This window comes from Podarcis filfolensis, assembly GCF_964270895.1.
Source record: "Podarcis filfolensis genome assembly, chromosome: 6".
Classification (NCBI taxonomy): domain Eukaryota; kingdom Metazoa; phylum Chordata; class Lepidosauria; order Squamata; family Lacertidae; genus Podarcis; species Podarcis filfolensis.
The window spans coordinates 42,458,425-42,472,819 of NC_139609.1; the positions used below are offsets into that span (position 1 = coordinate 42,458,425).

The window sequence follows — 14,395 nt, forward strand, 5'->3', positions numbered from 1 at the left end:
GTGAAGCTTCTACTTACATGATTAAAATAAATTCAGAATGTTGTCCAAACCCAGGCAAACTGTGGTTTATCTTAACAGTGGTCGATTGACACAAACCATAGTTTAGAAACTTGGCTTGTTTCAATTAACCATTGTTAAGATGAAGTGTTGTTTGGCTTTGGATGATTAAAAAAACTGATGGATGCTAAAATTGTGTACTTTTTGCAGCCACACCAGAGTACGAGAATAAAGTATATGAGCTAAGACTCGTAATGCTAAAACACAGCACTTTGTCTGAACCATTCATGTATCTGAATATTTTGGTGTAGATATTCCTGGTAAAAGTTCATATTTTAATGAGTCTTTCAAATTCTCTGGTATTTTTAGAAGTATCTTGGGTGCTACCAGCACCAATCCATTGGGGAAGAAAGGGTATTTTTAAAAATATTAAGGGCCTTAGTTGTGTAGTGAATGAGATGGAGAGGGTTGTTAGAAAACAGATCTTCACGTTACTGAACCTCTTCTTAGTTGTTTTGAAGGAGTATATATTTTGTTATTACCATATCAAAGACTTGATTAAGGCATTCCTTCTGGTTAGGCTCACTGTCCTGTTTCTTTCACTAGGTAACATAGACCAAGCACAATATTGTGATCGTATAAAAGGAATTATTGAACTCCTGGGCAGCAAGTTATCATTAGATGAGCTGACAAAAATATGGAGAATACAGGTGAGGGTGTGCAGCAGTATGACTCAGAGTTTGAAATTCTTTTGACAGCATTTGTGGAATGTCTTTTTCAGGTGCATGTATAAAGATCCCAAACCTATCCAAATTTAGCAGATAATAATAGTGTGACTGATCATACGATAGATATCCATGGAGATGGAGTATGTGTTATTCTACAGAATTAGGACTCACGGCAGGAAGTTGTGTTCGTGGATGCTAAATAGATGCATCAATCCTAGGATTGGAAGGAGTCCAGTAGGTCATCTTGTTAAACAACTTGCCCAAGGGACGTTTCACCTCAGTGAATCATTTTGTATTTTATTTTATGTTATTTACAATCACATAAATATGCCACAAGCAGAGAGCAGAGTTTGTTTCAATGCATGCTTCTCAGTACTTTCCTATCACCATATTAAGTCCTGACATCTTTATCTTGTGTTGTGACTTTCCCAAACCTCATAAGACATACCTTGTTCATGTCCTGCTGACCAGTAATCGGCCTTACGCAAGTTTCCAAGAAGATGTGTGACAACCACACTCTGATGCTATATGAGCAAGAAAGCAAACAGTATGGTGATCACATTTGCTGAGGCCCTGGAAAAAATTAAACTAAGATAGAATCTTACGCTTCTAGTTTCATCTCTTTTGTTTCTAGTTGTATCTCTCTTCAAATTCTGTGTGAAAGAGAAAACATTGAGAGATGTATGATTATTATTTTTTGTCCTAGTTTAGAACTGCTAGTTTTTTTAATTGCTTTGCTAAATTTCTTTGACACCCACATACCTTTGCATATCTGTACATTTTATTCAGTCCATCCATCCTCCCACACACCATTACATTATTTGGTTACTTAACTTAGTTATTGCACTTTGATAAACAGAGCTCTAGTAATTCATTTATCTTCAAGGGCACTTCTATCACTTTTCTTTTTTGCAGAAATGATGTTCATTCAAATTTCACATAAGTGTTGAAGGCTGCATGTTCTCTCCCTTCCCTGCCTCCTCACTGATTAATTTTAGTACTCTTATATGAAGCAACTATGTCAAATCTTCCTGTGCGCTGAATATGTTAAAAAACTATGGCCTGCTCTATACCTCAGTTTATGGTTATTCAGAAATTTAATGAAAAATTCTGCATGAAAATTTGTGCTGGACTCAGAGTGCAGAAATGTAACGAGCACAAGGATCACCACTCCAATTTACTTTATAACTAGATATGGGCGTCTTTAGAATATCCACACAGCGTTAAGCTTATAAATATGCAGTAGTCTGTAAAATGGTGACAAAGCTCTTTATTTCTGGCATTGTTGCAACAATGTGACATACTTCTTCATTTATTTTGAGCACAGTCATTCTGCTGACAAACCTGTGACATGTTCTAAAAAAAGAGATCTTAAGGCTCTGTGTGTCTCTGAATATCACACATTATAGAATGTCTTTGTAGTCTATCCCTTTCCAGTACTCTAGGACATGGGTGGGTTGTGACTGACTAAGGTGAGTTGCAAATCATTGCCACAGCGTAGCAGGGATGCAGGTTGAGTTGATGTAGAAAGTTGTGAAGTCCACTGCTTTTAAGCACACAATTTCCAGTATTCTAAATGGATGACTTCTGTGGTTCAATGTGTTTTCAGTCTCTCAACATTGCATAGGATACTTATAACTAAAACTACTGCTACAATATTTTAAGGTGACTTCATTTCTTTAGATTTTGGCCATACGTTAACTTCAGTTGTATATGAGAACAAATAACATTTGCACACTGCCCATTCACAAGTATATTTCTTGTTGCAATATGTAGCACCAATAGTTTGGTTGATAAATTAGCAGCTCAGTATTCCATACAGTCTTCATATTTGCATTACCTTTAGAATGTTAATTTCAAATACTGTGCTAATCTGCATTCATATAAGGGTTGTTAGCACCTATGTCAGCAACTTCTTTTGATTTCGAACAAATCAATTCAGCCTTCCTGAAGGATTGTGAGTCCTTTCTGACATGGCTTGAGCATTTATTTCTGAAATTTTACCTTCCAAGGTACTCAAAAGCACCATCTTTTCTTAGAGATGAATGAATGATTCATCTTTATTTAATTATGTAGTAGTTACACAATGCCTGCATTTCTACAGGTTCCATTAGCCTCCAGAATACCCAGAGCCTGAAACAGAAAGCGCTTCTGAATTAGTAATCAGTTTACTCAATTACACACCTAGCAAACGGTATCTGCCCTTCACACTTCGTATAAAACCTTTCACAGAATACAAATACTTCCTTTGTTGTGTCCAAAACCTGAATGTAAAACCACAAAGTTGTCAGTGTGGTATTTCTTGCAGTCTCTAAGATGGGGCTACAGTCTTCCTCATTTTTGCTTGATAATACGCAGTGTGAACCTAAGCATGTTTAATCAGAAACATCTATGTTTTCAGTGGGTGAGAATGCCTAAGATTCCAGATTTTCTGTTTAATATACATCTATGATCATTTTTTCAAGTTCACCTTTTTTCATAGCTGTCTCTTTAACTGTTGTTTTTCTCTCCTCTTTAAAGTCAGGACAGCCGTCAACTGTAATAGAGAACATCCACACCATTATTGCAGCAGCTGCTGTCAAGTTCAGCTCAGACCAGCTCAATCATCTCTTTGTCCTTATTCAGAAGGTGAGGCAACTACAGCAAAAAAACTGAAATATATATTTTGAAGACTGTTTGGATCTAAAGATCATAATATGGATAACCAAATCTTGGCCCAGTTGAAACTCAAATTGTTTTTTGTTTTTTGTTTTGTCTTTATTCATTCCCCCCCTTCCCTCCCCTTTTGTAGAGTTGGGAATCTGAGAGTGATAGAGTGAGACAGAAGCTGCTAAGCTTGATAGGACGTATTGGTCGGGAAGCACGTGTAGAGACAACCACTGGAAAGGCATGAGTAATAAATTCTACTTATAAGAGTTAACATGGAGGCTAACTTCTGTAATGAATGTTGATATTTATCTGTGTGTGTATATCCTTGTAGGTTCTTGAGGTTCTCTGGGAGTTGGCTCATCTTCCAACATTGCCCAGCAGTTTGATTCAACAAGCCTTGGAGGAGCATTTGACAATCCTTAGTGATGCATATGCAGTGAAGGAGGCAATAAAAAGAAGCTACATCATCAAATGCATAGAAGACATCAAAAGGGTTAGTTTGCCTTATCTCTCAGAATGTATATTCCGTGCGCCCCACCCCCAAAGCTTGGCACATTCATTAGTTCTCAAGTTTCACAGGACGCCTTGAAAAGGGAGAGTGTGTGTATCAGTTTGCTTTTTGTGAGAGTCATAGCCAGTATCTTGCCTTTGTTTCTGCCAAAAGGAGTGACTGTTTGCTGTGGGGAAGCTGCAAGAATGAAATTTGCAAATAGATCCACGTGTCCTTCACAATGTAATCTATATATATTACATAGAGAACTAAATACTGGATTTTGTGGAACTGAGGAATAGCTATAGTACAGACTACAAAAGTAATCTAGAATGGGGAATAAAACTTGGAATGTTTATGCAGTCATTGTTACTAAGCATATCTATTACTGTACCTTCTCCTAATAGTCATCCCAACATAATAATCCTCAGTTTGTGTGGGTGGTACCAGCTTTACGTCAGCTCCATGAAATCACACGCTCATTTATTAAGCAGACCTACCAAAAGCAAGATAAGGTAAGATAATTTTTGAGACAAAATTGTGTCTTGTGTGGATTGATCTGATCAGGAGGGGAAAATAGCAGGAGGGAATGAATCTAAAAAATGGGATGCGTTCAGAGACAACATTGAATACTGAGGGTTTGGGTACTTGCGACCTGAAAATGTTTGTTTGTTATTTCAGTGTATAGATCAGTGGTTCCCAGCCTTTACAAATTTGAGGACCACTTTTTAACCTCAATTTTTTTTTTTTGCAGGCCCTAGCATACAAACTGTTGTAATTTTAGGCTCTGTTAATTGAGAAAACACTATTATGTACTCAATACAGCATGCAACTCACTCTCCCAAGCTAGATTTTAAAGAAGGGGGGAATGTGTGAAAGAGGGGGGGAATGTGTGAAGGGGGGGGGAATGTGTTTCTTTGGGTGGTCTTAAGAGCTGTCAGCAGTAGGATCTCCCAGAAATAGCTATTTCCCACTATTCAGATTGTGTCTGAATATCTGGTCTGGTGTAACTCACAAGTTCACATACCATGTTGTAAACTCTGGCGTGGTCAGATATATTAGTTCTGATTAAAGATGTTCTTCTGGCTCTCCTTTTTTTCCGCAATAAAGGCTGTCTTATATTGAGCCGCTTTTCCTCAGACCCCACCCTCCATCAGCAGGATCTTCCATTATTTCCCATTTTATCTTTGTATCCCCCTCTCCTCTTAACATTTTTTTAAAAAGCTATCCTTTAGAAAGCTTGTATCAGACCCTAGCCTTACTTATTTTGTTGATCCAGATAATTATGATTTAATTAGGGTTTTTCAGCTCTGCATCAATACTTTATATTTGTAAGGTTACCCTGTATTTTATCTTTTTAACCTTATTAAACTTTACTTGTGTAATTCTTGATTAAATTCTACTAAGTAGAGGAAACGTATTGGCTGACACTGTGGGCCTAAAGTCTCATCCTTGAATCCAAAATCTTCTTTGTATTTAGCCCCCCTCTTCCTAACTTTATCCCTTTAACATGGCACCTGTTGTGTAGGGAACTGATGTGAAAAACAGCTATCAAACCCTGGGTCTGCTACATAGAAATCAGACTTAGACTTCCTCTTTGAGCAAAGCAATCACTGTCACAATGCCATGTCATATTAGTGTCATTCTTAATGCTAAGTATTCATAGAAAGTTCAGATTTGGCTTTGGAAACGAAAGCACACGATTTTGTTCTGTGCTAACTGAAGAATATATTTGAAGTGCTTAGTACTTCTTTCTGCACGACTAGTGTCATGACTGGAAACTGTGGTGAATGAGAATAGAAATTATGAGACTTTTGAGGCCCTGATTGAATAGATGGCCAGGGGCGTGCAGCGAGGGAAACCTGTATTCGAGCCTTGAAAGTCTAATTGCACATGTTGTAATGCTCTGCTTAACACATCTTTTCCAATACTTCTGCCAAGAGCATTATTCAGGATCTGAAGAAAAACTTTGAAATAGTGAAGCTGGTGACAAGCAGCTTAATAGCATGCCACCGATTGGCCGCATCCGTGGCAGGTCCTGGGGGCCTGTCAGGAGCAACCTTAGTGGATTGCCGATACACGTATCGGGAGGTAAGCAAACTTGTGATGTTCAAACCAGATCATTTGGGGCTAGCCCTGTATAGAAGCAACTTGTCTCTTTACTGAGGCAGTGAGCTTGAATCTCTCAAACCTCAAATTTGCAAAACGTTTCATAAAGGTCTGTTCGGAAATGTTAATTGCAGTTTGCATTTGCTTCCTTTTCAGTACTTGGAGGCACATCTCAAATTTCTGGCATTTTTTCTCCAAGAGGCTACGCTTTACTTAGGATGGAATCGTGCTCGGGAAATCTGGGAATGCCTTGTGACAGGCCAAGATGTTTGTGAACTAGATCGAGAGGTGAGATGCTGCTGTTGAATGTCCTTGGAATAAATGTAGCACTAATTTTACTTGGAAACAATGTATCCTAAAGATGATCTGGGGCTAAAATCAAAACACACTAGGAAAACAAAATCGTTTCACAAATCTGTAGAAAAATCAAGTGCTGTTAGGAATGTTTGAGGGGCTATCGGGAGTAGACAAAAATTGCTGTTCATTCTCAATCATATGGATACTAGAGTTTTCTTAAATTGTTAGCAATCCTCAAACAAATTCTGGTGCATGGAGTAAACCATAGTATGTCGGATATTTTAGAGCAGTGTGAAATATATCATTTAAAAACAGAATGTGAACCATAGTGTAAACTCTTTTCACAGATGTGCTTTGAATGGTTTACAAAGGGGCAGCACGATCTCGAGAGTGATGTGCAGCAGCAGCTTTTTAAAGAAAAAATTCTTAAATTGGAATCTTATGAAATCACTATGAATGGTATGTAAGTATTTTTGTTTTATCAGCCTTTTGTATAATACTCAGATATCTTAGAATAAAATTTGGGGGGCTTGATAATGGCTGAAGATTGCAAACAGCTTCAGAGACTAATGAAGTCAGACTTTAAAGCTTTTATTTTGCATGAGTAATGTTTCTGTGTTTGTTTAAATGAAAATAGCAGAATTCCTTTAAAATGTTAATTTTTAAAAACAGGTTTTGGTTTGTTTAAGACCTTTTTTGAAAATGTGAACCTCTGTGATCATCGATTGAAACGTCAAGGAACTCAGCTGGTAAGCAGCTTTCTATAAACTTGACCCAGTGCAGTTCATAGGTCACAGCTGGCAAGTTTATTTGGAAAATAGTGTGTGCTATAAAATAGTGACCATTGGGAAGTGGCAGTTAGAATGTGGCTCTTCAAAGCTATAGTTACGGATTTTCCCTGGCATTACTGGGATTTCAAAGGCGGAATTGACATCCAGGGGAATTTCTGAAAGGCAGCACTTTGTCCTGGATCTTAGGCAAGTCAGTAAAAAAAATCATGTTTTCCCCCTAACAAAAGCTCAACAATTTTGGGGGTTCCCATAAATAATCTCAACAATTTTGGGGTGCCCTGGTTTTTACTTTTTGAAATACGGCAACCCTACTATAGTACATTAATTTGTCCTAAGTCAAGATTAGCTTTAGGGCTTAGATCAGTTTTCTTTAACTTACTCATATGAAACAGTCCATGAGCACAGTTAAATTCTTTGCTTTTACGTGCTTGGGAGGGAGGGGCTTTTTCTAGGATTAACCAACATAATTAGAGGAGTCCTTATTTGTACTAATATTACTATTGCTTGTAATTAATAATAGTATCTTCAGTTTATGATAGGATAAAGCTCTGCAACATGTGAAATATTTCAATAGTGTACTCTAATCTGGGTGCTAACAACCTTAGTCTCTCTCTCTCTCTCATTTTGTCTAGCATGTAGAAAAACTGGAATTAATAGGAATGGATTTTATTTGGAAGATCGCAATGGAGTCACCTGATGAAGAAATAGCGAATGAAGCTATTCAGCTAATAATAAACTATAGTTACATCAATCTAAATCCAAGACTAAAGAAGGTAACAACTCTGAATTGTTTTGGTGGCTGTACTTGTCCCAGAAGATGAGATGTAGGCTGCCTTCAGACAATCCTAACCCAGCGTTCGGCATCTGTGTTAAAAGAACACGTGAGAGTAGGCAGTGAAGACTAACTCCCTGTGGGCACCCCATCCTAATTGCTCTCCATGACTTGGAGGGATAGCTGTTTCTGCAGTGGAGAGCCTGCTCTATTTACCATATTTTTCGTCCCATAGGACGCTCCGTCCCATAGGACGCACCTAGTTTTTTGGGGGGGAAATAAAGGAGAAAAAATTTCCTTTATTTCCCCCCCCCCCCCAAAAGCAGGTCGGGGAAACCGAACCAGGTCGAGGAACAGCGGGATGGCGGTGCTGCGCCTCCCTGCTGTCCCCCGAGCTTGTGGGGCTGGCCGATGTCTGTCCGGCGTGCGGGGCGCTCTGCTTCAGGGCGCCAGGCTGCTATCCCGCAGCGTGGGGAGCCCTGCGGGGAACTCCTGCAGGGCTCCCCACACTGCGGATGTGTTCCCGAAGCGCCGAGCTCTCTGCTTTCAGGGCGCCCAACGCTCCGGGAAGCAGGCTGCTATCCGCAGCCTAGACATCCCTGCGGGAACTCCCGCAGGGCTGCCTAGGCTGCGGATGTGTTCCCCAAGCGCCGGGCGCTCTGCTTTCAGCGCGCCCGGCGCTGCGGGAAGCAAGCTACTATCCGCAGCCTAGACAGCCCTGCGGGAATTCCCGCAGGGCTGCCTAGGCTGCAGATGTCTTCCTGAAGCCTGGAGAGCGAGAGGGGTCGGTGCGCACCAACCCCTCTCGCTCTCCAAGCTTCAGAGAAAGTCTGCATTCGCCCCATAGGACGCACCCAGATTTCCCCTTCATTTTTGGAGGGGGAAAAGTGCGTCCTATAGGGCGAAAAATACGGTATGTGGGTTCCTCATGTGATTTTCAAGGATTCTAAATCTCACAGGTTGCCAAAATGAGTAGAGCAGGCTCTCTGCTGCAAAAGAAGTTATTTCTCCAGCTCAAGGAGGGTGACAAGGCTGGGGAGTCAGAGGTTGTGTCCCTGTCCTCACTCTTCCACAAATGTAGAATGCCTCAGTATTGCCCCTGAAATGTGCAATCCCACCTCTTCCTTTGCGTGCACGGGGGAAAGAGATCAGTAGCTTCCACTTGTTGACAATTGATAGTTTGCTGCATTTCTATGAAACTACAAACAATTAGCTTGTCACTGATTCGAAGTTGAAGTTAACCTGTCACTGATTGAAGTTAAATTGTCACTGATTCAAAGTTGAACTTCTTTCTCTGCATCTGCATGCTTCTTTGCACAGGAAGGAAGAGGGAAGGGGAAGAGACTGTGTGTGTGTGTGTGTGTGTGTGTGTGTGTGTGTGTGTATGCTTACCGCTGTTCATTCATAATGGCAAGCCATGGTTTTGGTTGTCTGAATAGAGGCATGGACCGTGTACGTTTTTGTATTACCAACACTCTTTCTCCTATCCGTGCTCATGCTTAAATTCAGTAATATGTGTATAGTAGCAGTTCTCTGTATGTACTCTTGCTCTCTCTGCATGTGTATGAATTAATGTTTTTAATATAGTTTAACACTTTTCATTCTTTTCAGGATTCAGTGTCACTCCATAAAAAATTCATTGCGGATTGTTATACAAGATTAGAAGTAAGTGTCAATCTTTTTTAAAAAAATATGTCCTGTTGTATTTTTTATTCTTACATAATTGTAAAATAATTTCCAGCGTTCCACCTTGTGCTGTACAGAAAGCCCATTCTCAACTGGAGTTAATAGAGCAGCCACCATGTTGGGTTATATCCACTAATTATCTGGGACAGCAGGGAACTGCATGGGAGACTTGTGACCCTAGACAACTCCAGTTCTTTTCCTGTCTTTGCCCGGGACACTGAACTTTCTCCCACCTTTGACCCAAGTAGAGTTACTCTTTTTTTTGGAATTGTATTTACCCTCTCTCTCTTTACATGGTTGGAACTGGAGCCAGGAGCCTAGAGTCAGAGATCTTTTACCTGTTTCCTTGCCTTGGGTATAACCCTCAAACATCTTAACTAGATAGAGTATTCACAGGGAGTAGCCAGTGCTCCTTTCTTTGAATATCATTAAAATGAAGGTTTGTAGAGATGTCTGCCTGTTATGCCTTGACGCTAGGAAATTACTTTGCAGATAAAAGGCAAAGTTTAAGTTCTCAGTGCTGAAGAAGTTGCCGCACCATTACGTGGCCTTCCTTGTAATCCAGAAATAGCACGATGTTCCTTTCATTCTAGGCAGCCAGTTCAGCACTTGGTGGTCCAACGCTGACACATGCTGTCACAAGAGCTACCAAAATGCTAACAGCAACTGCAATGCCTACTGTGGCAACATCAGTACAGTCTCCATACAGGTAAGGTTTGGGTTTTGGTTTAGGAATAGATAAATATGATCTATGTTGGTTTGTTCTAGATAACCATGATTTAGAGGACTGGGAATGTGCTGAAGGCTCACACCTTCCTTCAGTTTTCCGTAACCATGCCTTGCTAAGATGTGCAAAACCATGGTATGAAATCCTCTTTAAACCATGATAATGTGGTTAGCTGTAACCACAGTTTGCCCAGCTTGCTTGTGTTAAAAGAAACCTCAGTAATGAGGAGTCTCATATCTCACATTCCTGATCCACTAAACTTTAGAATGTTACATCTGAACCAGGTATTCTTGTCTGTGTGTGAAATGGATATGGGCCAAAGAAACTACCGAAATTAGAACTGGCACCCACAGCTTCATCATACATAAACACTTTACAAAGGATAGGTTTATTCAATGTATTTGTCCCCACAAATGAATGTTTCTGGTTTTTTGTTTTTTGTTTTTAAATACATTGCAATAGGATTCACTGCAGAAGGTAGTTGCCAGAAGGGTGATGTAAGTCTCTGGTTACAAAAAGAAGTGTTGAATAAACACTTTTTTAAGGTTTGCTCAACTTATGCTGGCCTGTGATGAGAAGGAAAATAATACAACACAGCACAATACAATATACCCTAAGTTTACCTTTTGGAAAATCAAGTGGTGCTCTGTTCCAGTTCCAAAAAAGAAGTGTTGTTCCTGTATTAAACAAGTGTAGTAATCATGGAACAAATATTGTGCACTTCCATTAAATAGATTTGGACAGCTGCTTAAAGAAGATCAAAGTTGGTACTAGTAGTATTTCTCAGGGAATATACAACAGCATAGTAGTCATTTATGCAATTGGGAGAAGTCTACAGTGAGGCTGCAGTTTACCAGCAACAGCACTGTAAAACTCTTAAATCTAAGTGTTTTCTGTTGCTGATAGGGCTTCTGTGACCCTTTTTCTGCTGCTGTTTGGTCTCATCTGTATTTTTATTTGTAAGCTGCCTTGAGTTTACATTTACCACGGAAAGGTGTGAGATATCAATACATTAATAAAATAAATGGAAAGATGAATTGGCCCAGGAATACAGCCAAGTGCAGAAGCTGGTGCTATTTCCCTAAAGCACTGACCACATTCCCCCTGGCCCTGAGGGGAAGGAGGGCAAATTGGAGATATAAAATAGCATCAAAAACTGCAAGAATCTGCAGCGCTGTTTTGCTATTGGCTCTTCTCTCATACCTTCTTCCCCGCTAACATTTCTTTAAAATGTATGTTGTACCTCACTTTTTAAGCCTTTTTCAGGTGAAATAATAGTGTGTTGCCAGGTTTATCTTTAATTATGTCAGCCCCAAATAACAAAAGGAAAAACTGGACTGAGTTTACTACTTATACTCCTCCATTCTTTTCTTTCGCTAGGCAAAACTAGGGTTGGAAGTATGCGTTAAGGATGATTTTTTCTCTCCTTGCTGCCACTGCCACCGGTACTTCACCACTAACCTGTTGTTACTTGGAATGCATATTATGTTATGACCCAGTTCAGGAATTTCTCTGGCTCTGCTTCACTTCATTGTGTAATGTGGAGCAGGTACAGCAAAACAGTGTGAAGACATCACATCACACTTCCTCTTTTTTAAATCAAATGTTACTGAGGTGATGGTGGGGAGGAGTGAATAAATCTACCTCCTTGACTGTTGCCACCTTGAAACTTAGTTCCAGCTTCTGCATACTCCTTGATAGTGAGAAATTTGTTTGGGCCACCTATCAGATAGCGGCCACAGGGCATAGTGTTGGTGGCTTTTGTCAGGCTGGTAGGTATTTTCAAGGAGCTCAACTGAGGTCTCACCCAACTGTCTGCCATTTATTTTGATTGCAATCTCCAGGTCAACGAAGCTTGTAATAATTGAGAGACTGCTGCTGTTGGCAGAACGCTACGTCATCACTATAGAGGTAAGAAAAAGAAATTTTGGTACCCATGTCCCTTTAGTTTGAGTAGCCCAGTAAGTGCAATGCTAAGTTTAGGCTTCAGGTTCTCCTATTGTTATTGTTATTGTTGTTGTTGTTATTGTTCTTATTTATTGAATTTATATACCGCCCTAATTTCTTCTTCTTTGGCAATCACTCATAGCTGAGGTAAGATTGTCTTCCATAAACACGGTTTTAACAATGAGTCCGTGAGTGACTGTGGAGGCCAATTCTGGATCCACACGTCCTTCCACAGTGGGGACATTGGTTCCCGGGCAGGAGTTGATCACAGTGTGGATTTGCCAAGTGTGCCTTCCTCTTAGCACATTTCTCCCTTGCATCCTGAGTTCGGGTGTCTTCAAAGTCCATGACACCTTTGGTAAAGGCTGTTCTCCAACTGGAGCACTCGCAGGCCAGTGTTTCCCAGTTGTCAGTGTTTATACTACATTTTTAAGATTTGCCTTTGAGACCCAAAGATCTCAAGGTGGTTTACAAAATAAAATCAAAATATAAAACCACAAAATACATAATCAAAATAAAAACAACAACCCAATAACACACATATCCCACTGTAGACTCATTGTTTAAGCAAGCAAGTTTCTGTTACCTTTGGGCCGCATCAGAGAGTGAGGAGGATGAGAACCAACGCAGAACTGGGTTGAAAAGGCTACAGTTTTATTAGTAGTAGCTATTTTTGCATTTTTGGGTGGCACTGTGGGTTAAACCACAGAGCCTGGGACTTGCTGATCAGAAGGTCGGCGGTTCGAATCCCCGCGACGGGGTGAGCTCCCATTGCTCGGTCCCTGCTCCTGCCAACCTAGCAGTTCAAAAGCATGTCAGAAGTGCAAGTAGATAAATCGGTACCGCTCCGGTGGGAAGGTAAACGGCGTTTCTGTGCGCTGCTCTGGTTTGCCAGAAGCGGCTTAGTCCTTCTGGCCACATGACCCGGAAGCTGTACGCTGGCTCCCTCAGCCAATAAAGCGAGATGACCGCCACAACCCCAGAGTCGGCCACGACTGAACCTAATGGTCAGGGGTCCCTTTACCTTCTCCTATTTTTGTATTTGGCTGAACTGTGGCAGGGCAAGTGATCTAGTGACCTGGTCCTGGAGCCCCAGTCTCTCAAGTTTTGGCAAGAAATTTATACCTTGGAAGGTGACTAAGAAGTCCTAATAATAACATGTACTACTACAACCCCTTAACAGCCCACTGCAACAACAGTAGCATGCAGTGATCGGATCCTGCTCCATGATCATGGGCCCCGCTTACTACCCAAGTGAATGAGAACACTGAGCTTTACCCGAAATTGGGTCTCCTTTGAATGACCTAGGAGCAGGCTGGAGAGAAGATTTCCATTCTGGACCACCGCAACCCTCTCCACCCACAGGCCATGCGGCACCAAGCTAACTTGCTGAGGGACAAGACCCATGAACAGTGCAGTGGCAAAGGCATAGACTTGGTGCTGCATGGCCTCTACACTGACAGGCAGTGGCTCTTCATGATTTCATAGCAGGAGCATTCCCAGCCCCAGCTGGAGCTTCTGGGAATTAAACCAGAGACCTTCTGCATACAAAGCAGATGTTCTGCCACTGAGTCCCAGCCAGCATGGGCAGCAATGATGATGTCCAAAATATCTGGAGCACACCAGGTTGGGGAAGGCTTTGCTGTATAATGGACGGATCATTGTGACAGCTAAAACACAGATAAAAATGTTCAGTTGATCAGCTTACGCCAGTTTTCATTTTAAATTGTTCCTTGATCATTTGTGTCAAAGGTCATTTTTACCACTTTCTTTCCATAGGACCTTTACTCCGTTCCACGTACTATTCTACCTCACGGTGCCTCCTTTCATGGACATCTTTTAACACTTAATGTTATGTATGAATCTACCAAAGATACCTTTACAGTAGAGGTATGTTCTTGCAATTTTATTGCATTTTAAAATACTTATATTTAAGGTGTGGAAATTCTCAGCAAAAAGGGAGTTGGGTGTTGATGCAAAGCAGGGGTCAGCAAACTTTTTCAGCAGGGGACCAGTCCACTGTCCCTCAGACTTGTGGGGGGCTGGACTTCATTTTTTGAAGAAAAAAATGAACAAATTCCTATGCCCCACAAATAACCCAGAGATGCATTTTAAATAAAAGGACACATTCTACTCATGTAAAAACACGCTGATTCCCGGACCATCCGCTGGCCGGATTTAGAAGGCGATTGGGCCGGATTC

The 14,395-nt window shown here is 40.8% G+C and overlaps 1 protein-coding gene across 2 annotated transcripts in view; it reads left to right on the forward strand.

The window, feature by feature from the left end:
- USP24 (ubiquitin specific peptidase 24) overlaps positions 1–14,395 on the forward strand; it is a 77,242-nt gene that overhangs the window by 25,864 nt on the left and 36,983 nt on the right. For both annotated transcript variants that reach the window (XM_083619349.1, XM_083619350.1), the window contains exons 12-25: positions 604–707; positions 3,246–3,353; positions 3,517–3,612; positions 3,706–3,867; positions 4,272–4,379; positions 5,806–5,955; positions 6,130–6,261; positions 6,618–6,729; positions 6,943–7,019; positions 7,694–7,834; positions 9,445–9,498; positions 10,113–10,228; positions 12,091–12,157; positions 13,973–14,083. In XM_083619349.1, coding sequence (XP_083475475.1) covers positions 604–707; positions 3,246–3,353; positions 3,517–3,612; positions 3,706–3,867; positions 4,272–4,379; positions 5,806–5,955; positions 6,130–6,261; positions 6,618–6,729; positions 6,943–7,019; positions 7,694–7,834; positions 9,445–9,498; positions 10,113–10,228; positions 12,091–12,157; positions 13,973–14,083 — 1,538 coding nt within the window. The remainder of the gene's footprint in view (positions 1–603; positions 708–3,245; positions 3,354–3,516; positions 3,613–3,705; positions 3,868–4,271; positions 4,380–5,805; positions 5,956–6,129; positions 6,262–6,617; positions 6,730–6,942; positions 7,020–7,693; positions 7,835–9,444; positions 9,499–10,112; positions 10,229–12,090; positions 12,158–13,972; positions 14,084–14,395) is intronic.